A 27,819-nucleotide genomic window follows, 5' to 3' on the forward strand; every position below is an offset into this window, starting at 1 on the left:
TGACATATGAGTGTAATTTGTAATGTCCACATATATTTGGCCATATAGTTTTAGTTTTGAAGTATTTCTGAAACAATTATATTGAGCCACTAAAGTCTTGCTATTTTTTTTGTGTCACTTCTGGTGCTTCATATTTACTCCAATATTTTCTCTCAGGTTGTTTCAAACTGTCTGTAGGTTTAGTCTTTACTGCACTTTATCATTCAGTGTTAGTGTAGTAAAACAAAAAAAGGTTTGTGCAAAAATGTCATGATTTGTTGGTGTTCCCTTGCTTGGGGGGTTGGAGAGTAGCTGCCTGTGTCACATTAAACCAAGGGAAGGGCTGATGGCAAGGACTCTTCACGATGACTGAAGTCTGGTGGGCGGCTACTCATCTTCCCCTGGGGAGACAGAATCGCAGAGGGAGTTATCTCAATTAGTCAGATACTGCCTCAACAAAAAGCCCAACCTGCTCCCAGTTGTACCTCCTGCTCGGCCAGAGAAAACTAATCAAATCAAGGCAGGAATGATGCAGACAAAGACTGGAAGCACTCTGTGGTCTGAGAGGGAGGTGGGAGGAGGAGGGGGTGTATAAAAAAACAGAACATGTAAGGTGTGTCACATTTGGAGTGGCTTTTGTTACAGTGGTTTTGGATTATGTTTTTGTTTGTGTTTTAGACAACAAAGAGTCTATATATGAGTGCCGGGCACAAGAAACTGTTGGGCAGAGAAAACTGCTTGGATAAACACAATTATGAGTGAAATGGTTTGCATAAATCAGTTGGTGGTAAATGGTAATGTTTGGGTTTTATTGTTGGCATCACACATAATACAGTATGCCAATCCCAATCAACCACTAAATGAAGTTATATTTTGATTCTTTTTGCAGCTTCAAACGTTACAGTAACCTGATCAGTTCAGTGTCGGATCCAGGGATTAAGTATTTGTGGTCTGCAGTTTTGTTTTTTTGTTGTTGAAGATAATAGTCTCTACGTAGCTTTGTTGTTCACGGGTCTCCTTCTGATGTCACTTCAAAGCCGTGTGCAATCTGGGCCAGAGGGGGTTTAGCCTGGCTTGACCAGACACACTTCTGCGCCCCTTTTCATGTTTGGCACTCCATTTCTCTCTCTGACAAGCAGTCAGAGTAGAGTGTGGGCCCCTGAGCACTAATTACAGGTCACCATGTCAGCTAAGAGGGGCTCTCCCCACTTTTAAACCAGTGGCTGACATCATGACGGGGGAGGACGAGGCTTTAGGAGAAGCATGAGGATCCAGTATACAATTTATCATAATAAACATGGAGATGAAGCATGCAGACATTTATTAGCATGCACAATGCACAGCTGGTGCCCTCTCAGAGCCTTACATTTTTCTCTAGTTATGTAAGGTTGATGGTGCTTCCTTCTCAAAGCATCCTCTTGGCTTCCCATATTCCTACTTGTTGGCTTAGGTTTTATAGGTTAGAAACACAAAAATATGACTCTGCAAAAAGACATCTGTCTTTATTGCTTGTTTATTTTAGGCCATCAACGATTCTTGACTTTGAAATACACTACAAGTAAACCACTTACTAAAGATAATGTGAATATTACTGTCAATTTCTCCTCTTAATTGACACTATTTAGTATGATTTAATTTAACTGAACTTGATTGAAAGGCAGTTTGACTAATTTGATTTAATTAACTTTCCCTACAAAACTCACTTACTCTGCTATTATATTCATTGGACTGTTAAATTCATTAAATTCAAACTCACCCTATGGTAGGTTGTGTTATGATGATGTTATATAAATCATATCATATAATTGTGTATTTCATAACTGGGTCTTGGTATCCTTCCTTTATCCTCGTGAAAAGATTTATTACAGGGTTAGAAAGAAAAGGCATATAAAAGAAAGCCAGCTGCAGAGTGTTAGTGATTCGGGCGCAAAAATAAACTGCCCTACATCACAAAACTTTTTCTGAGCGCGCTTTTAGTACATACGGGCGACGCCGTTACTATTTCCCCCCGCCGCGACTTCTAAAATGAATGCGGCAGAGTTCCACTCCACCTCAGTCGGGAGGAATGGAATGAAAGGCAGCCGTGGGCGATACCATGTGTGGGTTCCATTAGGGGGGTTCGCTGCGAGCACCACGGCATTATCGGCCATAAACAGACACTAATACGATGAAGTGTATTTTCGACCACATTAATAATTCATAGTTAAATTGTGATTATGACTGCCTGACAATACATTGTTGATTCAAACAAGTATGAAATCCTCATCTTCATCTCATTTCCCTGCGTTCACGCTTCCACCCACCGCACATGTATTCCTATCTACTTGTTACAGTTCCAGCGGGGACAGAATGTGGCTCTCGTCGAAGGCGGCTGGACAACGACTGTTCTCTGAAACTTCTTGAAGTCTTTCCAAACTGTGGATTTCTTTCTCTCTATCCCTTAAAGAACGCAAACTAACCCGTTTGGATTATCGCTCTTGTAAGGAATAACTTGTTTTCTCATTAAACGGTGAGTTTTGCCATGGTGGCTAGATGCTTTCAGTATCTTTACCCCCTTTTTTTTTTTTTTTTTTTTTAATTCCTGACCACTGGAAATTTTAACGGTTACCACTACTGTGACGTCATTTCGCCAAATCGAATTCTATAATTTTATGCAAACAAAGTTTGTTAATGTTAATTTAATATATTGAATAGTTAAACTGAGTATTTTTTAAACAGTTTAAACCCATTACAGAGCTAAGTTGTCTTGGCTCTTGCTTCGCCAGCGGTGATGCTGCCATGACATTTTACAGGGAATGATGCCATAAAAATATGAGTATCCAAGTCGAACCGCTTTCTGTTAGTTCAAGGATTTTTCTTGTAATGACGCAGACTTCTTCAGTGGGTAAAGTAGGACGGGGAATCATAACTTTAAATATTTGCTCACTTTTTTTTCATGCCGTGTACTAACTTCATCACGTAGTACCCTTCTCCGTACAAACGTTACCCAACGTGGAACCCTCAGGCAAAGCGAAGATGTGGTAAAGTTTGTGTTTTTATCCAGTGCATTGAAATGGTAAAGGACAAAATTCTTTGGAAAACCTAGCCAAATTCCTCCATTGTTATTGTTGTGCTATTACCATGCCAGTACTGCCCCAGACATCCAGCGACGTCACCTTCATCAGTACTGCAAAGTAATATAGATGTCAGAACTTGAATGACACAAATTATGTGGAAGCCGTGCTAATCAATCCTCTTTTATTTTCTTTTGAACAAACTGCAAAGTTGTTTTTCTAAGCACTCAGGAATGCCAACAATTTCACCTCTGTTTAATATTAGACCAGAGGGCAATCAGGAACAAACAGGGAATGGGAATCCTCACGATTTATGCAAAGTTTTGAGTGTACTTTAGGCTGTGAACATTGTTTAGGTCCACCAATCTAGCTGTGCATTGTCTCAATAATTTTACTCTAGAGTAAAATTACTCTAGAGTAAAATTGTTGAAACTCTAGAGTAAAATGATCTTTATCCCTGCCCCACATCCACAGAGGTCAGAGTCAGAAGGTGAGCTCCCTGGAGCTAATATGGGCTTGATATTTTTGCTCAAGGGCACTTCAACTGAGAGGTTGTTTTAACTTATCTGTTAGTCATATGTGCTTTGCTCAGTCATAATGACATCTATGTCATTAATGTAATGTCATAAACATTGTTTCACAATTCACAGACATTGCACAATGGTGTTTACAGCATTTCTTAAACTGGCAATTTACAAATGAAATCAAGACTATTGGCCTGCTCTGTAGACATCAGCGTAGTCGGTCAGGGGATCCCCCGTAAGTTCTGTTAATACTTGAAACTCATCCAGTACACATGGTAGGCTAATCAGTTACCTTGTGTGGCTTATTCCCCGGGCCAGCACACAGTATATGGCATGCAGTCCAGGTCTCTGCTCCAGCTGTGGGGGAAAATGGAAGAAAAACAACTTGTGTTTTTGTGATCGTCACACTGTCTTGGCTCAGTGGTGCAACAGAGCAAAGTGAATGAAAGAGAGCGATGGTGCAGGTGCTGGCTGGACAGGAAGAGCGCTGCTTGAGTAGGAAACAAAAAGGAAATGTGGGAACAAAGGTGGTTGGTGTGTGTGTGTCGGTGACTCATTCATTTGAATTTGTGTAGGAATGTGTGATGGGATGGCCCAAAATTGCACAAGGCAATCCCCCTCATAACTTCACTATCACTTTCTGTGAGTAGCAGATATGTGTTGCTATCTGATCCTGGAGGTTTTACCTTCATTTTACTGTGCTGTCATGTGGAAACCACACATCACATATGACATTGTTTGCCACATACACACTTTGCGGGATCTGTTGTTTTCCTGAATTTATCAGTGATTTCCTCCTATTAAACGCAGCATCAAAAGCTCAACTGAATCCTTAGCCTCGGGCTGACTTTCTGTGATGCTACAACTCTGCCATGAATACAAAAACTGTTGGACACAGTATCTGAGCTGAAGAAGAAAGTGTCTGTTGTGCTAAACATTGGTAACTGGAGATAACCTGTTATATGCATTTTACATAATCGTCTCCTCACAATGCAAATTCTCATGCTCGGAAGGGGATTTTTATACCATTTCAAAAACTTGTTTATAAATGCCCTCTCCTGAATTTATCACCCAATCTCCCTCTGTCCTTGTTGCTTGAAGATAAGGTGTAAGAGGAACCATATTTTGAGTCTCAAGACAATGTGGGTGCTACAGGTCCATGAGAAAGGATAAGATTACTGTTATTGCCATAAAGAAGGAGAAACATTATCTCTTACCATCTTATTACATGAGTTATCTCCTCTCTGTTTACCGTGTGTGGGTGTGTATGCAGTTAAATGTCCTTCTTGTAAGTTATACAGGTGCCCTGCTCTCAGCTGCTATCAATGTATGCTATCTAGCCCATGTACCTGCTCTTGGATGCAAATCTTGTATCTCAGGAAAGTCCATTTTAAACAGTCAGTGATGTGACCATATATTATTGAAAAATAATCAGTTGTTTCACTTGATTTATGGCCCTGAGAGGCCCACAATTGCTCTGCAGAAGAAGAAAAACCATGATTTTACGTGAAAACATGAAAACCACCAACATGAGTGTTGCATGCCTTTTCTCTAACCACAGGCATGTTGCACGACTTCTTGTATCCCTGTGTCAAGTGCACCAAAGGGGGGAGAAGAAAATGGGGTTGGTTCTTCCTGCATTTGTGTCTCGTTCTCCCTTTTCCTTGGATTGTGTTTTTTCCTCTGCTTACTTGTCCTCCTTAGTGAAGCTAGAGTCCTTTCAAGGAAGTGGACGAGAGATTAAACCTGCCAGCACCCCCTGAAGATATTATTGACTTATCTTACCCTCTCCTCACTACAGATCTCCTGGTACAAAAGTTTACACATTTATAACCTAAAATTACAACTGTGATTCTAGGATTAAATTTTATTTGGTTTTGGTGTAGGCTGAACAAAGATCAAGTTATGGACTTACATTATCTACCAAGTGACTGCAAATTTGAATTCATACAGCTGTATCTGCTAAGTTTAAAATGTTTACCGATTTTTTTCTATTTCATAAAATGCCGCAGATAAACAACTGCACAGTTTTTTCCTGAGTAAACATACGCTGCACCTTTCAATCTCGTGACTCTCCTCAGGTGTGACAGTGTCAACAATAGAGGAGGCAATCCCTGTTACAAAAGCAGACAGGAAACAGATCAGATCACCTTTCATTCTGTCAAAACAGAAGATCTTCGGTTGAAACAAAACAACAGGGTTTGGTTGGGGTTTGTCATAATTGCAGCTCATTTTTTAACCCTCTCCTTTGGTGCTGCTTGCTCTATTTTGAGAATATGTAATGGTCAGGTTGATGTTTCGGCAGTGTGTTGAACTGCGATTGCTAGTTTTGTGGGGTTACTCATGCACAGTCCAAGCCTGAATGCTGGGCGGGGAGGGAAGGGAGCGACTGCTGACTCTGTTCTAACACGTCTGGCAGTGCAGGCGGTTTGAAATGTCTCTGTGTAAGTGTGTGTGTGTGTGTGCTGTCAGTCCTTGCTCAGAGCCACATGGAAGCCAGATGTAATGAATGTTGAAATAATTTTTCCATAAAGGTAGGTAGCTGAATTTAAGTTGTTCTTCAATGAGAACTTGAATTTTGAACTTCGCTGCTTGAACTGTCTTTTGCTTTTTCATAACTGTTGACAAAGAGCCTTTCACCTGATCATTATACGTTAGAGGATGTGATCATTTTAAGTGGGGAATGTCGTCTGACTATAGTAGCTTAGTCGCAGTCAGAATCACAGTCATTGTCATCAGTAATTTCAAATAAGTTTACAGATTCCAAAAATCCGTTGTTGAACATCGTTAATGAAATGGGTGCATTATGATTTAATAACCTAGTAATTTGCTTTTCAAGATGTAGTTTGTTAATACTTTGTACACCATCATTCAGAGAGCAATGAACTCACACATCCCAACTTTACACAATTTCCAGCCGACTCTGATAGGTTTAAAAACTTGTTTACTTTCAAAAGACCTGTAGTTCTGCAGCTTTGTGGATGGCAGTTTGATCCCATGGTACTAGCCTTGCAGCAAAACGTACTCCAAAACAGATAAACTAGTTTATGTCTTATAACAATATTTAGCCAGTGGTTGTAATCAGTATTCCCACACAGACTGGAGACTGTAACTTGTTTCTAAATTATTGCAGCCAAAACAAAGCTGTGAACTCCCACACTCCCTATATTGTTCTGTTCATCAGATAGTGACCTTGATCAAGACCAATTATCTTAACTGTCAGTTATGTTTTATACTGCAATTCACCAGACTAAATAAATGGGTGAATTGTTTCATGCTTAAGAGCCTAAAAATAAAGCCCCCTTCTCTATTTGTCGAATCGGGAATTGATTCAGAATCAAATTGTGACATCAAGAATCCAAACTAAGTCGTGAGATCCCCAAAAATTCAAAGATAGAATCTTTATCCGTCCATAAAACCTTTTTCCAAGAGTGAGCAGTAACACACATCATGTCTGTCCACATCACATCTCTTCGCACTGATAGCTGGTGCCACAAGTGTTTAACTGTCGGCCAACAAACGACTCAACCAGGGCAGTTGTGAATGTGGTGCGTTGGCATTTGCAAGGCTGTTAGTGAAGGCAGGCGTTGAGTAAGTCTTTCCCTGTCACTTTCATAATTACATCTCCATCGAGACAGAGGGTGACTCATCAAGCAGGAAGGCGTTCCAGATTCTTAATCCGCAGTAATTCCTGGACAAAGGCTGCAAGGCTTTTGATCGAAAAGCAAAAGCCGAATGATGTGAAAAGTCTTTAACATTCCTTTCTAGTAAGATAACCTCTCCAGTGAATTCAGATAATGTGCAGTAAATATTGAAGCTGCCTTTATTATGCGAGTAGTAGTTTAGCCTGAAGCCACCCAGTATCTATTCCTTGACGTTATTCTGTGAATTATGTAACAGCATTAGAGTACCATGCTGTGTACAGACCTGACCTTCAGCGGTTAATGAGCATGACATTTCATTAAGGATGACATCCAGGCATTTGTTTCTCAGATCCTGGATTTATATGAGAAACATTTAATTATACTTTGAGTTAGAGGATGTAATATTTACTGGAGCTAGTGCTGCCTGTGTTGTGGATAATTACCATAATTCAGATGCTACATTTCATCAACTTGCAATAAGTCATTAAAATCTGGTTTAAGTTCTCAGACTTAAATTTGACTCTGAGCCAGAAACAGATTGTTTACTTTCCTTACGCGCTGGGTGCAACTAAACAAGGAATTCTGTCAGTCAAAATAAAAATATCTGCTAGATGGTCTTGTGGGCAGGGGATCATGGGAATCAAGGCCTTAAATAGTGCACAGAGTTTTCCTCTGCCTGAGATTAGTCTTAAAGGCTAAACACACACACACAGGGCATCCAGGTATTTATGGGGGAGCAGCTAAACATGCTTTTAGGCGCTATTAATATCAGCAAGGGTCACAGTTATATGTATACATCTACAGTCTGTTGACAGCAGAGATAGACAAATGTATAAAAGACAACATTATCAGAGCCAGTGTAGAAAGTAAAATAAACAAATGAGTATTTTTCCAGTACATACAACAGCCACTTCCTGACATCAGGACAAGCCAGCCAGAATCCAAAATAGATGTTTAGACCATCCAGAATTAGTGGTTTGGGTGGTCAAGCATGTCGCCCACTAGCGTGCTTCTTCCTGTTTATTTTGAACGCTCAGCCCCTCCTTATAGTGTATCAGTAGGTTAAACAGAGAAGAAGAGGGAAGTCTCACTGTGAAGGCTAATGCCATCTTGTGACCAATGTGATTTAGAGCTACTCTTCAGCTCAGCAACATTTCTCATCAGCTGAATAAACAGATCTTTTGGCAGGGAATCAAGGGGGGGAGAAAAAGGCCAGTTCCCACTCGGATTTAGTCGTTGGCACTATTTATAAAAGCCGTGCCCTTTGAAAGAGAGCCCTTTTAAATATTTCAGCAAGGGCAGCTTGTGTCAGCATCTGCATCCCATGAAACAGGCATCCTTCCATATGATTGGTCACATAAAATTAGGATTTGCTTTGTCTTTCTGCTGCTGGCACCCAACTTATTGGTAAGTCTTTTTTTTAGCTCCTACACAAGTTCAGTTCCAAGAAATTAAGTCTAAAATAAAGAAGTGAATCCACTCTGTGAATATAGTACCATAACGATCTATTTTATTGTGTGATATTCTTAATTTCTATGAAATTGGCGCAGAGTCTGGTGATGTTGTGAAGTAGCATGGGGTCATGGGAGTTGTTGTCCTCATCATCATTTTGGCGTCTTTGTTGTCTACTACTCTCGGTTAGGATTCCTTCAGCTTAAACCATTCAGGAACTATTTTACCAGGAGCTGAATTATCCACAGAGATTAAAGCAGTTTTGTGTTAAAAATCGTCCTGGAGGAGCGAGCTGCTGCTAACGTTTGTTTCTTTTAACTTAAGATCCAGACCTTCAAGGACCAAAATCCTTAAGATAAATAGTAAAAAATGACCAAAATCTAAAGTGTTTATCCTGAAAATGTGACAAGGGAACAACCTAACTGACTCAGTCTGAATGGTTCTGATGAACGCAGGTAAAGCCAAACAAAATCAGGTAGTTAAAATGAGTAAGACAAATGCTATTTAGCTCCAGATCAGGGATTACAGCTCATGTGTGCTGCTCCAGGTTGTAGGATGCTGTCAGAGGATGCAGTTTGTGGGCACATGGAGTTGGAGGTGGCGGTGCTGCTCGTTGTGTGCATCAGGAATCAAAGGCCGCCATTGTTGGAATGAGAAGCAGATGTTAGTGAGGAATTCTCCTGACTGCAGCAGTTTTTTCTTTTTTCATGCCCGAGCTTTGAGCGCTGCCTCACTCCATCTCCCTCCCTCCTGCTCTCTCTCCCTCTCTGCTGTATATATGCACCCTCTTCCTCTCTCCCTTTTCTTATGCTTTGACACATGCTGTACCTGAAGCTATTCTTAAATCATTGTGGTGACAGCCTCCTTCAGTGGGTCTGTTCCACTTTCTCCAGGCAGGGAAAGTTTTTCTTTCGCTTCACCTTGCAACAGTTGGACACGGAGACTCTCCAGCCCTCTGCTGTGAAAGGAGGGAAGGAATGAGAAAGAGAAAGGTATAGTTGTGACTGAGGGCCTCTCTTTCTGTGTCCCAGTGTGGGATTTGGTGTCATGCCTGAGTCTGATGTTTGCCACGTTGACAGAATCCCTGTTTCAGGCTGAAAGGCAGGAGGAAGCTCAGTTGGCTGCTCTTTGTGCGTGTGTTGCTTTAGATGGACTTTAGTGTTACGTCACACTTTGCACGGCAGTGAAAGGGGGATGGAAAGCAGCAGTAATTTCATTATCCAGCATTCTCTCCACTCACACATGGCGTTCCCGGTACAGAGAGTGTAAGAGAATCCACCCTTTAATTTCATGGTGGACATTCCCTCTGTGGTGATGTCTCATGTGTAGACCAGACATGACACAATAGACTTTTAAACCCATCAATAATGACTATACTCAGTTATGTCTGAATTACCCGTCTCTGCATGAGACCAACGTAAGTGTCGGCTTTCACTGTTAATATTCAGCAATATAATAAACAAATCATAATGTGTCTGTGGAAGTCAGGAATCATATTTCTGGCTGTAAATGCAATATGATACGATTTCAACAGAGCCTGCTTTCAAGGGCCATTAGCTCTCCTCAGGAAGACATGGCTAAGCTGCATGTGTGAATGTTTCCACCTTGTGCACAGATTTAAAACCCTGAAGAATAAAGACCTTAATGACAAATAGTTCTCAAAAAGCCTCTTTAAGTTGTTTCACAACATTTGTGGTGGTAGATCTGTGGCATTTACCGAAAGTCAGCGTCAGTTGTTGTTCCAGCAAAGACAGCCATAGACTTTTCTATGATATTCTAAGTTCATGTCCAACCTAAGCTCAGGAAAATACTGTCAAAATGTCCATGCTAGCAATTTATGGTCTTTTAAAAAAATTAAAAAGTCTCTGTCCACAATCAAATGCTTGGAAAATTCATCAATCTGGCAGACAAAGCAATCCAAAACTAGGTGTTCTCTGCAACTATTGTATTGCTGCTGGTTTACTGGATCACTCTTGCTCTCTGGAGGAGAGGCGAGTGATGTATGGAAGTGATCCAATTAGATGGATCTCACTTCTAATTAACCCTGCTGCCATCACACGGCTCAGCTGTTCTGTAGTAGCACCTGACATATGGTCATGGCAGGAAGAGCAGGAACTTACCCAGAGAGTGTGTGTGTGTGTGTGTGTGTGTGTGTGTGTGTGTGTGTGCGTGTGTGTGTGTGTGTCCGTCCATCCGTCTGTCTGTCTGCATATAAATATGTGCTTGTGTGTGCAGTGCAGTAGTGATGTGTCAAGGTCAGCAGCAGCGGAGGGAGTCGTCCCAGTCATGGCTGCAATCAGCAGACTTTGCTGAGTGGCTGGTTGCCCACTGCACGTGCATTGACCAGCTTTAATGAGAACTGATGCTGTATGTCAACAGTATGTGTATTTATCGCTGCTTTTCCCACAATGCTCCCTGTCTGTGCAGCAACAAAGCAGTGTTATATGTGGACAGCAGGCGTATTGAATGGGTACTTAGTCCGAAAAGCACTTTGTGACTTTGCAGCAGAAGTCCACTCCCACAGTTAAAGCTGTTGTTCATTGGTTTCAGTTTGTTCAGTGATTTCAGTGTTTCCACTGCTGACAGAGGATCAACCTGCTGCTTGCTTTGTTCAAGTAACAATTCACTGATTTAAACACAGCTTTTCCCTTTTACACTAATTTTCCCATTTTCTAAAACCCGAACTATGTCACTCTGAAATCCACATTTTCATGTTTTTGAAAAGTTGGAGGAAGTTGAAACTTAAATTTTGTTTCTGGTAGAGTGGTACAATGGCTTACAAAACCTCTGTCTATAACCCCTAAATTCTCTGCCTACATCTTTTAAAATGCTAATTGTTTTTCACTCTGTAATGTGACCCTGCCCACTATCCATCCTATCTGTTTTCAATGACAACGTGGCTTCAAGGTGAGGGACTTTCAACAGGAAGAAGTGATAATCTGGACTGATTGTTCTTCAAATTCTTTTGTATGGTCTGAGACTTTTCACAGCCCCCGGAGGTCTCACATGTCCTCAGGCACAGTTCATGCTGGGAGCTACTCGCTGCTCTCAGGACAACTGTTAAAGTTGAAGGTGTGTGTGTGTGTGTTTGTGTGTGTGACTGTGGTTGATTGTGTGTGTGTGTGTGAGAGAGAGAGAAGTATATAGTTGGTAGAAAATAAAAGAAAACATTTGCTGTCAAACCCTGACACCAACATTGCTGTGATAATAATAAGAACTCTATTCAGATTTTTTTCATTTCATTCATTTCAAAACAATGCTGGTGCTAAAGATAGAATAAAATGGTTTAGGGACATTTGAAATACTTGTAGTCACCTGTCAGTGTCCTCTGACTTCAGCTCAAAGAAGGTGAATAAAAAGGTTTGGAGCAGACGAAGCTACAGTCAGACTCTTGCATGTGGATTTCAGCAGACAATGAAAAATTCAACCATGTCAAACACCTGAAAGCATGTCAAGAGAACTGACACAAAACTGATGCCAGGAGGAAAATGAGGAGCTGCTCGGCTCACGGTGCCAACAAAATCAGACATCCAGTCAATGTCTAAAGCCCCTTACATAAGTTTCTTCACAGCTGTGCAAACCAAGCGTGTTGCCATTTTTTTTTTATTTTGCTTTTTGGTGTTTCTGATTCGTTAGAATGCCCCGAAGTTAAAGTTCAGAACTGGTTTTGTCATGTTTTAAGTTTAAGGTTTAAGGTTTTTGGTCTCTGTGTTTCCTTCATGCCATCATTACACTTCATTAGTTCCTCTCCAGACAGATGCTCACATGTTCCTCTGGAGTCACTGACATTCCCCTGCACTGATGTCACATGTTCTTAGACCTAAACAGGAACGCTGCTCTCCCTTTAGTCCGTCTGTCTTTTATTTCTCTTTTTCCTGCAGATTCACTCTTTTTTTTTGCCGTCGCCTCCTTCTCATGCAGCAGAGCACATCTTCATAGTCCATACATTTCCTCACAGCACAATGCACTAACATCATGTCTTTTGCCCTCTCTGTTGTGTCTCTACAGTGGCGGACTACAGCTCGTGTCCACATGCCCTGCCGTGTGAGTGCTGCTTGGCCTGCTGAGCCCATAGGTGCTGATGTGACTGTACTGGGCTGCAGCTGAAGCAGGGCTACAGTGACTGAGTGGTCGTGCCTGTGGCGGAGGAGGAGGGTCGTCAGAGGGCCCAGAGCCCTGGAAGCAGGCGGAGGGGCCTGTCCTGTCCCAGCCACTCGAAGATGAACAAACTGAACTTCCACAATAACAAAACCATGCAGGACCGCCGCTGTGTTTGTGTTTTTCTGCCCAATGATGACACACTCAATGTCATAGTCAATGTGAGTAGACGTATAATCACTTAATTTCATAATAAATGTAGGTTTCTTGGCAGCAGTTACTTCTGAAACACAGTTTTGTGTTCATAACAATATGAGATAATTGCCAGACATTAACTTATGTGTGATTGTGTTTGTGTTATGTACTTGATTGCTAACAGATGATCTTAAAAAGCTAAAATTGAGCCTCCTCGTCCTCCTCTTATGTCCTCCTCAGGTGAAAACTTTGTGCCAGGAACTGTTGGTCCAGGTGTGTGACCTCCTGAGGCTGAAGGACTGTCACCTGTTTGGACTCAGCGTTATTCAGAGTAAGACTTCTCATCTCAAGGATTCATTTAGGAGAAACAAACAAATACTTCCTACCTCTGTTTGTGGAGTCTCATACATTGTTTTAAGCTGTGCTATGGGCAGTTAACCTATTTTTCTTTACTTCTTTACCCTTTAGCTGAACAGATGAGTCTTTGTTTTCTATAACTGTGGAGAGTAGTGGAAACTGACTAGTCAGTTGTGTAGACAAAGCCTCAGTTTTATTTTAAGATATTTAAATTTCCTAGTGATTGGACAGCATGTGGTTACATCATGCAAACTGTGGAGTGAAACCACTCATAAAGAGTACCAGAGCCACATAAAAACAGTGTAACCAGGCAGTTGCTTTCCTCAGACCAATAACTCGCCTGAGAAACAGGAATCTGTCCTAAAAGTTTCATTTCTCACCTATCTGTCATGACGGTCTCCCTGGAACCAGGGCTGCCTTGTCTTGACTGGCCCCCATTGTGCAACGAGGCTGAAGTTGTTTTTAACGGTGACGAGGCTCAGCGAGGGTCGTACGTACGGGTTGAGTCACCGTGTCTGTCCCACGGCTGGGCAGACAGCGGGTGACAGTTGTAGGCAACTGCAACGGGAGAGTAAATTGCAAAGGCAGTGTTTTCAGACAGCTGGCCTCCACATGAGCCAATGGCGGCACAGCAGGTCAGTTGAGCAGGAGCCAGTGGGTCTGATTGTGGGACATTCCTGAAGTGCTTGTCTGAACAGCGTGAAATCCCCAAGGCAAACAGAGGCCACCCACTCCCTGTGTGTCACCCACTGTCCCCCTGACCAGTGTCAGACAGACGTGGGTTCAAATACATCTGTGTTTCCTCGCTGTTTGGAGGATTTGTCTCAGAGGAGGAAAACAATATATCCAGCATTGCTGAGTCCAAGACAATATTTTAAAGTTCAGTATCTGCTTCGTGTGGTTTTCTGTGACAGGTTAGCTGACACTGTTTGTATGTAAATGTTTGAGTTGTTTTTGAAACAAAGTAACCAAAATTTTACTAGCGTCGGCCTCAAATGCAAATGCAAAAGCAAATATTTGTTGATCTATGGCCTATTTGTTAGACAAAACAAGACATGTCAAGACGTCATATCTCCTGAAACTTGTTTGATCATGAAAACAATTGTTAGTTGTCGCCCTCCAGCAGATTTGGATTGATTGGTTCAGTCTCGTTTTTCCATTGCTCTAGTTTTCCTCAAAGCTCTTGTGACATCCTTCCACATTTTTACATTTCCATATCCATTGTTGTACATACACACATCAGCCAGATCTCATCTTCACATAATCTATCATAAATGATGTTCCTGTCTGTGGAAATTGACATAATAGACCACAAAAATTAAGTTTAAGGGTTCAGTCAAATCTCAAAAAACATACTTTACCACTCACCCCTGGTCCACTAACATTTCCACCAATGTACAACCGCACAAATAGTTCTCAACGAAAGCCTTTCACAGTGAGGTCTGTGGATCAGCCTGAGCAACAGGGATATTGTTTCTGGAAACAGTCGTGGCTGTTGAGATCCTTAAATGTAATTTCTGGATTCTTTAAGCACCACAAACTAAATGACCTCAGTTGTAATGGGATGGCGGCAGAAGTCTCACCAAATAAAACCAAATCGTTCTAGGGAAATGTTTTGAATTCAACATGGTGAAAACACGGCCTTCACATGGATAAACATATTCTGGACATCATATTAATGTGTTACGGCTCAGAATATATTCATGAATCATGTAAACACACTCATTCCAGTCATTTAGTCTTCAGTACGGTTTCCAGATTTGATGGAAATATTCGCCGGTGCTCTGTCAGAGAGGCTCGACTCCTGCTCTTCATTTACTTTAGCTTTTCAACAGGTTTTCATTTTATAGAAACTCTTGAGTTGTCAGATCAGCAGGCTGCAGCTCAAGGAGAGCGTCACTTCAGGAGCAGATTAAGTCGTGACAGAGTGAGGTGAAGAAATGAGAAGGAACACCAGAGGCTCCGAGTACAAAGGGAAGTGCAGAGGCTGTCTGAAGTGATTTCTCTGAGCCAGTCTTTGAACAGGGCTCATTCAGGAGGGATTTCTCTAAGCACACCAAACATGAAGGCACCTATACATCCACACATACAGTATACACACACACACACACACACACACAGTGATGATGCGGAGAAAGAGTGTTTGAGCTAAACATGCCTCTCTCCTTCTCTCACAGATAATGAACACATCTATATGGAGCTGGATCAGAAACTGTCCAAATACTGCCCCAAAGAATGGAAGAGAGAAGCCAGCAAGGTAAGAAATGATGTGCAGGACTTTTCACCTTCGATTATAACGTGAGCAGAGGACTAAGTCTACATTTTAAAGCTACACTAGACAAGATTGAGATTCAGTCACAAAACTGGATTTAACAGATCCTCCACCTGGGGTTCAGATTTATCCAAATAAACTGCAGCGTCAGGTATAAATGCTTTTCTGCGCAGAGGAAGTGGAAATATAAACTGTCTCCTCAAAGGCCTATTCACTATTTTTGAACCTATAAGTTGCAGATATATTTATATATGCAACTGCAGAAAATGACTAATTGGAGAATTTATTTATATATTGGTTAAAGAAACAGTTTTTGGAAATATGCTTTTTCGCAAGAGGATCTCCTGGTATATGACAGGTTAGCAGACACAGTTAGTTAGCACAGGTTTCTGTACAGACATGATGTTACCACACCTGGCAACCTCACTGGATTGACAGCACACCAGGAAGTCGTTGTGTCTGACTGTTGTTTACAGTCCATAACTCCCAAAACCATGAGCTGTTGTTTTTACATTTTTGTTTGTGTATGAATTAAACAAATAATGTGTTAACTAGTCAGCTTTAGGCATAGTTTTGAACTGTTTTGAACTAGCAAGGTAAACTATTTCCACCCACTTCCATTCTTTATGCTAAACTAGGCTAATCTCCTGGCTTGAGCTCCATTTGTCATTCGCACGTGAGGTGTATTGATTTTCTCATCCAACTCTTGGAAAGGAAGCAAACAAATACACGTTGCAAAATGTTAAACTATTCCTTAATAACTCGTAACTAAAATCATTGGCCTGCTTCACTGAGTTTGTCAACTGATATAAACAAACTCTAAACGGCATCAGAAAACAAAATAACTTCATTAAGTTGTTATTGATTTGGTTGTTGTCTTTAGTTTACATTTAGATCACAGACTGTGTCTATAACAGGAGTTGAATAAAAGTGACACGGAAATTTACCACCATGGGATATTTTACTTCTTACTTTCAGTATCTTCATGTATATAAACTGATGGCAGATCAGCCTAGTCGGTAAACACAGATGTGCTGTGTTTGCTTATATCATGTACCATAGAAATAAAGTTGGAATGGTTTACTGTTTGCAGTTTCCAGCTGGAACCAGAGTTTCCTAACTGTGTTTTGTTGGCCTATAAACTTCCCCAAAAACTGCTCCTTTGCCTCAGACTTGACACTATTCACTTGTTGTCTGATATAACCCGTGTTAGATTCTGCCTTTTGTAGACAATAAACAACGATTTCCACTTGTGTTTTCCAGGGCATCGACCAGTTCGGCCCTCCAATGATCATTCACTTCAGAGCTCAGTATTATGTTGAGAATGGGAGACTGATCAGGTAAGTAAAGCCTCAAGAATGACTGTGCACAACTTACCTGCACAAACTGCTCTGACATCGCTCAGTTTAGCACCAGTTAACATACAATCAGTTAACTCTGCTTTCCGTCTGCCCTGCAGTGACCGGGCAGCCAGGTACTACTACTACTGGCACCTGAGGAAACAGGTGCTGCTCTCTCAGTGTATCCAAAGGGAAGAGGCCTACTTTCTCCTGGCAGCCTTTGCTCTGCAGGCCGACCTCGGCAACTTCAAACGCAACAAGCACTTTGGGAAGTACTTTGAACCCGAAGCCTACTTCCCCCCATGGGTGAGTACGTCTAACACGTACCGTATGTGGCCTAAATCCTTGTGTGTCAATCTTATCAGAGAAAAAGAGGTGATTTAAGATGACTGACCATCATCGTACATGCTCCTTTTTTCTTCCTGTTCACACCAAATCACATCTGGCTCGTTCCTGTCCTTCTGCACCTGCACCTGATTACATCTTGTATAGATATCACATATTCTCTCTGGCTCTTATTTGCTCTCTTTGCCTGGATTGTTTTCATTATCAATTGATCTGCCATTTAGTCTCACAATAAATTAAAAGTTTTTCTATAAAATGTCAGATAATAACAAAAGTGCCCTTCGCGGTTCTCTCCAGAGTCCAAGAGGACGTCTTTAAATGTCTTGTTTTGTCCAAAACTCAAAGTTATTAAGTTTACACTGAAATAAAACTGAGGAAAGCAGCAAATTCTCAAACTGAAGAAGATGGAAGAAGAAAATATTTGGCATTTTTGCTTAAAAACTGACTCAGATGAATAATCAGTTATCAAATTGCAAAATCTAAAAGTAAGTCAAAATATAGCTTCATGATGTCATTGACAGAGACTTATATCCAATAATGGGAATGTCTGTCACTTTTTAAAATTTCAATCAGTCTGTTAAATGTGAGTAATACAGTAAACACATGAATGTTTTAGATCGGTAAATCCCTCAGTTGAGATTGTCTGACAGTGAGTCACAGTGAATGTCCTTGAAAAACATCCATGACTTAAATGGGTCTAAGCTGAAGAAGACCAGAAATAAATTGCTATGTCACAGACTGAGAAGCTGAAACGTACAGTAGAGGTGTGTTTCAGACTGTCAGACAGTGTTCAGTGTCCCGGCCCGCGGTGTGTACAGTATATGGGTCTGTAGCCACCTGCCATTAATCATGCTGACCAAACACTTAGCAACAGAGCATGTGGGATAATGAGAACTGGGACAGCAAGTTTATTTTTGTCCCTAGAAGTGGCACACGCACTGTGTTTTTTTTTTCTTTTCTTTTTTTTTAATCTTGAGAAATTCTCTGGCTGACATGGCTGTTCTGGCCACATTGCCATTCACCACCGACCTCCATCCTCCATCTCTCTGGTTATGACCACCACACCCGTCTGATTGCCCTCCACTTCCTGTGATTAGCCTGCTGCCTCCTTATCACCACTTGAAACCAGTGGCGACAGGAAATTGTTTGATGATGAGCGCTACCCTACAGTAAATCCCCCCACAGATTAAGGTGCTTAGAAAACGTACTTACAAAATCTTAAAAAGCCACATGCAAAGCTTAGCAAGTGTCTTTCCAGTTCCTGTCTCCGGCTCTCAGTCAGTCTCTCCAGGCTGACATCTGTTTGCCCCGCGGCACGCAGCTTCATTATCCTCATCGGCAACTTATACAGCCGATCTGCTGCAATGAGTCCATACAACTTCAGGGCAGCCAAGCCTGACATCTCTCTCTCTCTCTCTCTCTCTCTCTCTCTATCGCTCTCTGTTTCCACCCAGGTGATAGCCAAACGTGGCCGTGAGTACATCCTGAGGCACATCCCGAACATGCACAAAGACCAGTTTGCTCTCACTGCGTCAGAGGCGCACCTCAAATACATTAAGGAGTGTGCTCAGCTCGATGACGTTACTGTCCACTACTACAGACTCTACAAGGTGAGAGACGGGAACATATGTTCAGTAGCTTTCTCTTGTACTAATAAATGGAGCCTTTTTTCCAACACAGATGGCATTGTTGTTTCTGTCCGAGACAATGAATCTCTGCATGTAATACTGGCACAAAAACTACTGCTGCTGCTTTTATACCTGGCTGTGGGAGAAATTGATGCATTAACAGCTCATTGGATTTGTGGTTATTGTTCTTAATTAAATTTGGCCTGATCTTCTTATCATATACTTACGATTTCATCTCTTTCAACAGGACAAGAAGGAGGTAGAGGCGTCTCTTACATTGGGACTGACTTTACGTGGAATTCAAATATTCCAGGTACAGTTTCTTACTTGGTAATCAAAGAAATGTTTTAAGATTTTCACTTTGCTTCCTGGAGTCACTGACTCCTGCTTCGGTTTTACTGTTTTGATATTTACTTCCTGCTTTATGTTTTTCTAATTGCTGAAGATAAGCGCATGACAAAAATGTCAAGTCATTGTTGTTTATTATTGAGAGCTAAAAGTCGCAGGCTGAGTTCAGACAGGAATCAGTGCACGGTTGTTTTATTGAGGCCACTGCCTTGGCACAGCGGTTGCACACATCCGGCGACATCATCCATCATCTGACACTGCATTTGCCGACATAAAGGCCACGTTTCTGTTTACCTGTCTAAGATCAAGACGGAGCTTAAACTGTTTGTCAGCACAATAACTTTCCAGAGCAGCGAAAAACCTTCCTCGTGATGTTATAAATCGCTGTGCAGCGTTCCTGGATCGTAGTTCATCATCTCGCCAGTAACTGATGGATCATGGCCCCATTAACATCTCCTGGCATTTTTTTCTTTAGTTTGCTTGTTTTTTGCTTAAATAAATATTTTCAGTCTTCTCAGTCTGTTTCCAATACATATCGATCTGTTTCGAAATGCATCTAGAAGAAGATCTCAACATTTTGACAGAAGGTAGAATATGGCTCCAATTCAAGCAACATGACTCCTGATACAAGTTGAAATATACAGTTCTGGAAGATTTTTTTTTTTTTTTTTGATTGTTTAGTAAAACAAGATTTTTAGAGCTCACTACTATTACTCGTGTGTTGCAGCAGTGTTGTCATGGTTTCTTTGTTGAATTTTTAATGAGTTGAAAAGCACCCATATACTGCAGCTTTGATCACTGACTTTGTGTGTCTGTCTCTGTGTGTTGCAGAACGTCGGCTCGGTGAGGCAGCTGTTGTACGACTTCCCCTGGACCAACGTGGGGAAACTGGTATTTGTGGTGAGTCAGATGCACCATCAGAACATTTCTTTGACTCATAGCTCAGATGCATTTTTCATAGGTACTGTTTTTTTTGTTTTTTTTGTTTTTTTTTTAATGACTTCAACGATGACGAAATCTGAGCATCCCCTGGCTCATGACTGATTTTTGTGAAAGCCTAGCTCCTGCTCAGGGTCTTGGAAATTTTTACGCAAGGCTTCTTTCCTCCACACTGCTGTTTTATCTTAGCCTTGCAAGTCCTCTGGAACTAATCAGGGATTTAGAAAGACTTTCTTTGCACATGCACACACACGCGCACACACACGCGCACACACACACACACATGCGCAAACACACACACATACACTGTATACATATTTTCTCGTAATCAGCAGCAGTGTTTTCTCTCATATGATGCACATGACTCTTGATTTATCTGTTTTATCAATTGTCACTCGTGTCCCTATCCCCTTTCAAGGAAAGTCCCGTTAAGTCGTCTCTGAGTCAGCCTGACGTTACTTTGAGCACAGCAGTGGGTTCATCTGCTTCCATAGGGTTTCTGTTATCACAGGAAGGCACAGATATAATAAGCACAGCTTATTATCTATCTGTTTCACTCTGACGGCCTCATGTTTTCTGCCAGTCGGCTATTAATCACAATCCAGAAACGTCATTATTGCTGATCTCTGCTCCTTGTGACTCTAATTGTGGCTACTTCTTCAGGTGTCATGGCTGTCAGGCCTCTGAGAAACTTGTTTTGTCGGCCCAGAAAAGTTCGGAAGGTTTTCCTCCAAGAGCGAGTTTTGCTTTGGCTTTATTTTGGCGCATTCACCGTGAAGACATCCTGTTTTCCTCATTCCTGATTTTTCGGTGGTTTCCATGCGACTGCTGTCTGCGGGATCGCGAGAGTGAACCAGCGGTGGCGTGGCTGTGGTTTCGCTGTGGACATGAAGGGCCTTCTCGTGGCCCCGTCCCACCCTTCTCCTGAATAACAGGCTTTCTCCTCCACCCCACCCTCGAGTCACGTCATCCAACACCGCTGCCACCACGGCTGCAGCAACGGCCGAATGAGCCAGGGAGCGGAGCAGGGCGGAGGGACGTGTGGGTCAATAAACACCAGATGTTGCAAAGGTTTCGGGGGTATTTTGGATTCGGGCTTTTGGCCAGGATGACTTTAGCTCGTCTTTGGTATTGAGGTTTGAAAGAAGGAGGGGCATGTTTTCTGCTCAGTGTTAGAAGAGAGTGGAATTTGGTGTTTCTGATGCAATAAGGGAAAACAACGCTGCATTTATGCTTCTCTTGAGTCCACAAGAGCTTGATCTGCTCCCACTGAAGGCTGAAATGAAGTCATCACCCATGTGTCCTGTGGTATGGGATCTAGGGCCAGCTTCTGACGCGCCAGGACTCTGGTTGATGCTGGTGCTGTTGAGGGATTGTTGGATGAAACGCCCCCTTGGAGATGCAGGGAGTTTTCGATGTGTGTGGCCTGTTATGGAGATCTTTTTGTAAAGGGGGAGAGAGCCGTCCAGCTGTCCTGTGCGGAGAGTTCAGATGGACTGACCATGTGTACTGCATGAAACAAGAAACTTTTCTAAGAGGTTTCTGAACACCTTTTAATAACCTACTTGACACCAGCCTGCTGCTGTTTATATTTGGTCTGGATTAGAGTTACCAGCAGCAGGGAAGCAGTTGTTTCAGTATGTGTGGTTTTTACATCAAAAATCACACTCCATCTTCTCTGTGCCATTAATAAATAAACCTTTAACACAGAGATCATACACATACGAATGGAAAAAGCACAGGTTACCATATATCAATCCACTTAGAAATAATTTTATTCACATTATACATTTTGAAAGATGGATGGTTGAGATGGGAATGGTTACCATGTTTATGAGTTTCAGACGTTCGTGTAATTAAACAGACTAAGACTGTTGTATTACTGCAGAGTTGGTAATGTGAGGGTAAAAATGCTGTGCTTTGACAGTATAGAATTATATCCATAAAATGTGGGTTTAATTATCCTGAATGATGGATGCTGGCTGCTGTGAGCCGTCCACATTTGTTTGGTTTCTTGCTCTTCTGTATTATTAGACACCAACTTGGACAGATTGAAGCATAAAAAAAAAAAAAAATCAAAGTTCCATAATTACGTCTTAGATGTTGACGTCAACTGGTAATTAAGGTAACTCTGATATGACATGAGCACGGCAGCAGCCCACAGTTATCTGGCTGACTTGCTCAAAGCACCTTGGTAACTGTAACTCAGAACATTTTATCCTGTATGGAAATCAGAAAATCACTTCCATCAACGTCGTTCTTACATCCCTCGAACACTGAGACTGTCTCCTGTCCGTTTTGAACACCTGTGGACACACAGGCAAACAAGCCCAAACATTTTCTAATTGCAGAAAACGTTCCCAGCACCTGGCCTTTGTCACATATCGATCCACATTTCTGTCTCCCCTCGATTCCTGTCATCTCTCCGCTGCCAGCGATGGAATAAAGGCGTAATGAGACTGTCCAACACCATGTTTGGTACCACTCACAAAATGTCAAATCGTGGCATTTCTGAGTAAACTAACTTACCCTGAAAATAACAGTTTACAGCATGTTAAGCTAAGGCATGTAACTTGTAAATGAAGGGAGTAAAAACCAAGCAAAGCGAAGGGTTTCAGATAGAAAGTACCACCAGAGAGAATAGCCTGGGTTTATAAAATAGAGATGTGATGCAGCTGTACCCTGGGTTGACTCACTCAGTTTGGCTCATTCACACCTGGCTGCTGCCCAGTACGACTTCAGTGTTTTACTGGTGGCCACTAGGAGCTCCAGAGGGGCAGTTTGAGGTTAAAGACAAACACTCAGCTTGAGGGATGGAAGAGAATATTTCTCCTTCATTTTCCCACCCAGAGTTTTCCTGCCAGTCCAGGGTTTTGAACAGGAAATCTTTCAGCCTCAAGGATGCCTCTGCCCAGAGAAAATGATCTTTCAGAGGAAAGCCACTGTCAAAGAACTGTCAGTTACTTTTTATGAACTTGTGTCCCTACAGCACAAAGCTGAATATCTACAATGTGCTTCCCAACTTATGCACAGGCTTTAAACATATTTGGAATCACCTGGTTTTCTTTAAAAAAAATGTCTGGATAAATAATGTGAAAGCTCAGTGCTGTGGTCAGAAATGTGCAAGTCTTTGCATTTTCACAGGCTTTAAACCCACCCATCGCCTTTGAAAGTCCAAACCCTTGCAGAAATGTTTATAGGTCCGTATTGAAAACAACCCCGCTGACACCAAAGACAGCTGTTATTGGGTCGAACTTCTGCCAAAAGGCGCGGGAGAAAGCACAAACCCACCATTTTAGTTTTTCCGTGTATTCAGCCAACATGTCCTCTCCCTGGAAAATCATCAAAACTGCCCAAAAAGCTTTGTTTCAGTGTGTGTATGAAGAAATGAAAAACAGATACATGAACCGATTGTTGCATTGTGTTTGGCTTCAAAACAGTTTTCAACAGCCTTCGTTCTTCCTCTGAGTTTCGCCTGTGGGCCTGTGTGGACCTTTCAAATCCACATTCCTATTTCATAAGCTTATAATATTAACCGCTGTAAATCACAGAGTCCTGTAACCATCATTCATCTTCTTTTTCTCCGTCCGGTCTCTCAGGGGAAGAAGTTTGAAATCCTTCCTGACGGTCTCCCCTCGGCCCGTAAACTCATCTACTACACAGGCTGTCCAATGCGCTCTCGCCACCTCCTGCAGCTGCTGAGCAACAGCCACCGGCTCTACATGAACCTGCAGCCTGTCCTCAAACAGGTCCGTCGACTGGAGGAAAACGAAGGTATTTTCCAGAAGTTTTACATTGTTCTTTCATGTCCTCGTCTTACACTGTGTGCCAGAAGACCATAACATTAAAGTTGTAAACCTTAGGATTTTAGTGCTGCTTAATGTTTGCAACAGCAGTTTAATAGTATGGCGAAAACTCCTCGAGGGAGAAGTAACTTCCTGGAGTCTCTGTTTGTTGCTTAGCAGCTTTGTACAGATTAAAAAAGGGATATTGTGTTCAGTAGTGAGTTTTTCGAGTTGCTGGTGGGTAGATTTTGTTACCCAGAATGTTGGACTTTTGCCTTAATGTTTATAATTTAAGACAATATTGTAAGTTTTGGCACATATATTAATTTTCGTAATATTTTGAAGTATATCCAATCTGTAATAAATGTTCAAATGTGTCTGTTTGTCTGATTTCAGAGAAGAAGCAGTACAGGGAGTCGTACATCAGCGATGCTCTCGAACTGGACATGGAGCAGCTGGACAAGCGTTCCCGGGCCAGCGGCAGCAGCGCAGGTAGCATGTCTCACCACAAACGCCTGTCTCGCCACTCCACAACCAGCCACGGCAGCTCGCACACCTCCGGCATTGAGACGGACAGCTTCAGGGCCCCAGGTCAGGCCCCACACAGGCCCCTACGAACCTGCAGCTCATCCACAACCAGCCACGGGAGCTCGCACACCTCCGGCATCGAGAGCAGCGGCAAGGAGCGCATACTAGATGATGACGGTGAGAGAGACGAGTCGATGTTTCATCTAAAATAATATTCACATGAACAAAAGATTCCCAATGTAGAGATCCCCTGCATCCATTTCTTACCTTGCACCAACAATTCTGCTAAAAAAATACTGGCAAGATACTAGAAAAAAGCAGATTACCAGTTTAAAGTTTTAGTTGTTTCAGTGATTTTGTTGTGAGGTGTAAAAATTCAGACATTTGTTCCTGCAGAGATTGAGATGCTGGTGGACGACCCCAAAGATTATGAAGAGCTGCATGAGATGGCTCTGGACCAGGAGCTGTGTATCCACATCACTGAGGACATGTTGACGATGTCCCCTGATCAGACCAATGGATACTCTGGTACAGACTGTGTTTTCATATTGTCACTAAAAGCATGTCGACTTCATTTACTCCTCCAGAGCAACATTTAGTGTCTGGAGAAGTAAAATCAAATTTGACTGATAGTTTTCCAGCACTGGTAATAAAGAGAAGGAGAAGAACAAGATTTAAAGCCAGAGTGTTGGACATCTTATTCAGCAAACAACATTAAAAAAGCATGAGGCAAAGTAATGACCCTGAGGGTGAACTCATGTTTAACACTGTTAAATACTGTAAATAAAACATCAGCATCCTTTCTCCCCAGGACTCATAGTGAAAGATGTCAGCTCCTCCACTTCCAGCTCCTCCGAGACCGTCGTCAAGATGAGAGGACAGAGCATCGAGTCTCTGCCACAGGTAGTTTAGATTTAATGCATGGATTTCACAGCACTGTCTGCACTGCTTTTAACCTACACCTAAGACATGAAGTAACTTTAAGATGGACCTCCTTTAGCAGCTTGTCTGTAATGTCACCAGCTGGTCATGGTGACGTTTTTCCTGTCTTCTTTCCCCTCACAGACATCTGCATGCAGGAAGCCTGAGTCTTCGACCGACCGGCACAGCCAGTCTCTTGACGACATCCGGCTCTACCAGAAGGACTGCCTGCAGTGGGCGGAGCTCTGCCAGGACACCGCCCACAGCTACACGTTCGGCTGCGCTCAGGAGCTGAGTGATGGCGGCGGCTACCAGGGCCTTGCCGATCAGCGCGCCGGCATGCTCGGCGAGCAGCACCCCTTCCCCATCAAGAGAACCAACAAGTACTTCTCCCTGGACCTGACCAGCGACGAGGTCCCAGAGTTTGTGGTGTGACGGAGACGGAAACAAGGCGTTTCACCTCAGGGTGACCGTTTCACTCCTCCGTGTCAGATGTGGAGATGTTTCAGCCCTCAGGGAACGAGACAAGAGAGGAGTGTTTCTATTCTTAGCAGAGAACGGAAGGGACAAGTAAACTGGCAACAAGTTGGCCGTGTCTTCAGTTACCACTTGAGACGTATAACACGTAATAAATGAACAAATATGGAGGATTCTGGCTGAAATGCTAATTTTAAGAATGAACACTGGGCTCAAGAGAACCTGTGTCTTTAAAATATAATCCAAGCTGCTCCCCCTGTGTGAAAGGAAACAAAAGGGATCATTTAGTCTACATTTTTATTCAAATCTGTCTCCTCCAAACTGGTTTTAACATCCTCACGTCGTGTTTGCCTGCTCTATAAAGTCATAAAGGACTGTGTGTGTGTGTGTGTGTGTGTGCGCAGGTAGGCCTACAACAGACACAGACTCATACACAGACATATGACGAGCATATCAAAGATTTTCTGTGGAGGACACAAAGGACAAAATCACTTTGAGCTATGAACCAAAGACAAGAAATGACATGTTTCTACGTCCACATTATTCTTCAGCCGTGACAAAAATATTTCAGAGTCATGGTGGGAGGGAAAATGGACCCATAATCCTTTGAGCCAGAGCAGCCATGGCTCCTTTTTTTTTTTCACTTCTTCTGTGCCACTTCATTTTACCTCAACAGGAAGTGCAGTGTGCCAACCCCCTCCCCCTCAGACTGGACTGTTAATCATGTGAAGACACACCCGACGTGCCTTCATCACACTATGCAGGTGTAACCCTCGCCTTGACAATCACACACTCTCACCTTAGTCATTTTTAAAGGTTTAAAAGCCATCAGAATTTTATTTCACAACATTGTGCGCACGCTTCATTAACAGATAAAGCTAATGCTTCAACATCTTAAACAGCAAAAGATCCTGTTTTCAGACTGTTTCATGTCCTGTGAAATCCAACTGTGTTTCCTGGGAGGAATGAGGTCACGTTAGTTCCTACATGTCCTGACTCGCGTTGAGTTTGTGGCCACAAAAGCTCCCCTGTAATCTAGACTCAAAATGGAGCCCGGGCAGGCTGTCAGCCAAAACAAACCATACATTTTGATGCAAACGTATATGTCTTCCTTTGATTCTTGTTGTTTCTCATCTGACTTGTTTCATTTTAAACTGGAATTTGTTACATTTTTTTTTATTTCCCATCCTTTTTACCTGAAATCGCTTTACATGTTGTATTTTTGTATGAGTTGTCCAGACTTCTATTATGTTGAACAGTTATTTTGCGCATAGTTGATGTCATTCAGTATTACCATCAAATGTAAGTGACAGTATTAGGGACGTGTGAAGTGGCTCTGTGGCTCTGAACGAGAAAGACTGGTTTCATTATTTTTATCTCGCAGTAAGATTCAGGAGAACTGTAGCCTGTGGGAGTTGACAGGATCTGTTACAAGCTCTTATTACTCATAAATGGCATCTCAAATTTTAACTACACTACAACTGGTGTGAATGAGGACAGCAGGTTGTTGCAGGTTAAAACAACAATGTTTTTACATGTAAACCACGCTGCTCAGACTCAAAGTGCCACAGTTACAGCTTTAATATTTTCTGTTTTTGTCTGATTTAAATCAGTGTCATTGCTTTTTTTAAGATACAGCCATAATGTCTTTTATTTCTCTGTGGTGAAAACACTAAGATTTATTTAAAACACTGTTTAACTCATATTTGAATTTGGTGGGAAAACACTGCACTGTAACCTTTATCATGACAACAGAATTACATTTAGATTTGAGAATGAACTCTTAAGATTATTTAAGTTTCTTATAAACTGTCCAAGTGGCTGAAATGATCCTTTCAGTTGTTGAAAAACAAGGTATATTAAAGGAAATGTGTGACATTTTGGGAAATGAGAAGATTGATACCACTCTCGTATCTCTACACTAAATATGAAAC

General features: G+C 42.0%; 1 protein-coding gene across 2 annotated transcripts; it reads left to right on the top strand.

Annotated features, from left to right (window-relative positions):
- The first annotated feature begins 2,337 nt into the window (after positions 1 to 2,337).
- On the top strand, positions 2,338 to 27,819 carry frmd6 (FERM domain containing 6). 2 transcript variants are annotated; one of them, XM_022751193.1, is made up of 14 exons: positions 2,338 to 2,488; positions 12,661 to 12,971; positions 13,186 to 13,276; positions 15,480 to 15,559; positions 16,838 to 16,914; positions 17,034 to 17,220; positions 18,714 to 18,869; positions 19,135 to 19,200; positions 20,067 to 20,135; positions 23,774 to 23,948; positions 24,356 to 24,664; positions 24,884 to 25,015; positions 25,299 to 25,390; positions 25,553 to 27,819. In XM_022751193.1, the coding sequence occupies exons 2-14, from the start codon at positions 12,873 to 12,875 to the stop codon at positions 25,841 to 25,843; spliced, it is 1,824 nt and encodes a 607-aa protein (XP_022606914.1). In that variant the 5' UTR covers positions 2,338 to 2,488; positions 12,661 to 12,872; the 3' UTR covers positions 25,844 to 27,819. The 2 variants fall into 2 exon arrangements, with proteins under 2 accessions (XP_022606914.1, XP_022606915.1); XM_022751194.1 differs by lacking the exon at positions 2,338 to 2,488 and adding an exon at positions 6,041 to 6,090.

This window comes from Seriola dumerili, unplaced genomic scaffold (assembly GCF_002260705.1).
Source record: "Seriola dumerili isolate Sdu_G_001 unplaced genomic scaffold, Sdu_1.0 BDQW01000149.1, whole genome shotgun sequence".
Classification (NCBI taxonomy): Eukaryota; Metazoa; Chordata; class Actinopteri; order Carangiformes; family Carangidae; genus Seriola; species Seriola dumerili.

Bases quoted from the DNA above. Each gene is read 5' to 3' on its own strand.
- frmd6 (XM_022751193.1), top strand. From the start codon at position 12,873: ATGAACAAACTGAACTTCCACAATAACAAAACCATGCAGGACCGCCGC. The intron at 23,949-24,355 runs GTATTTTCCAGA...GTCTGATTTCAG, and splicing joins TCGACTGGAGGAAAACGAAG to AGAAGAAGCAGTACAGGGAG. The intron at 25,016-25,298 runs GTACAGACTGTG...CTTTCTCCCCAG, and splicing joins TCAGACCAATGGATACTCTG to GACTCATAGTGAAAGATGTC.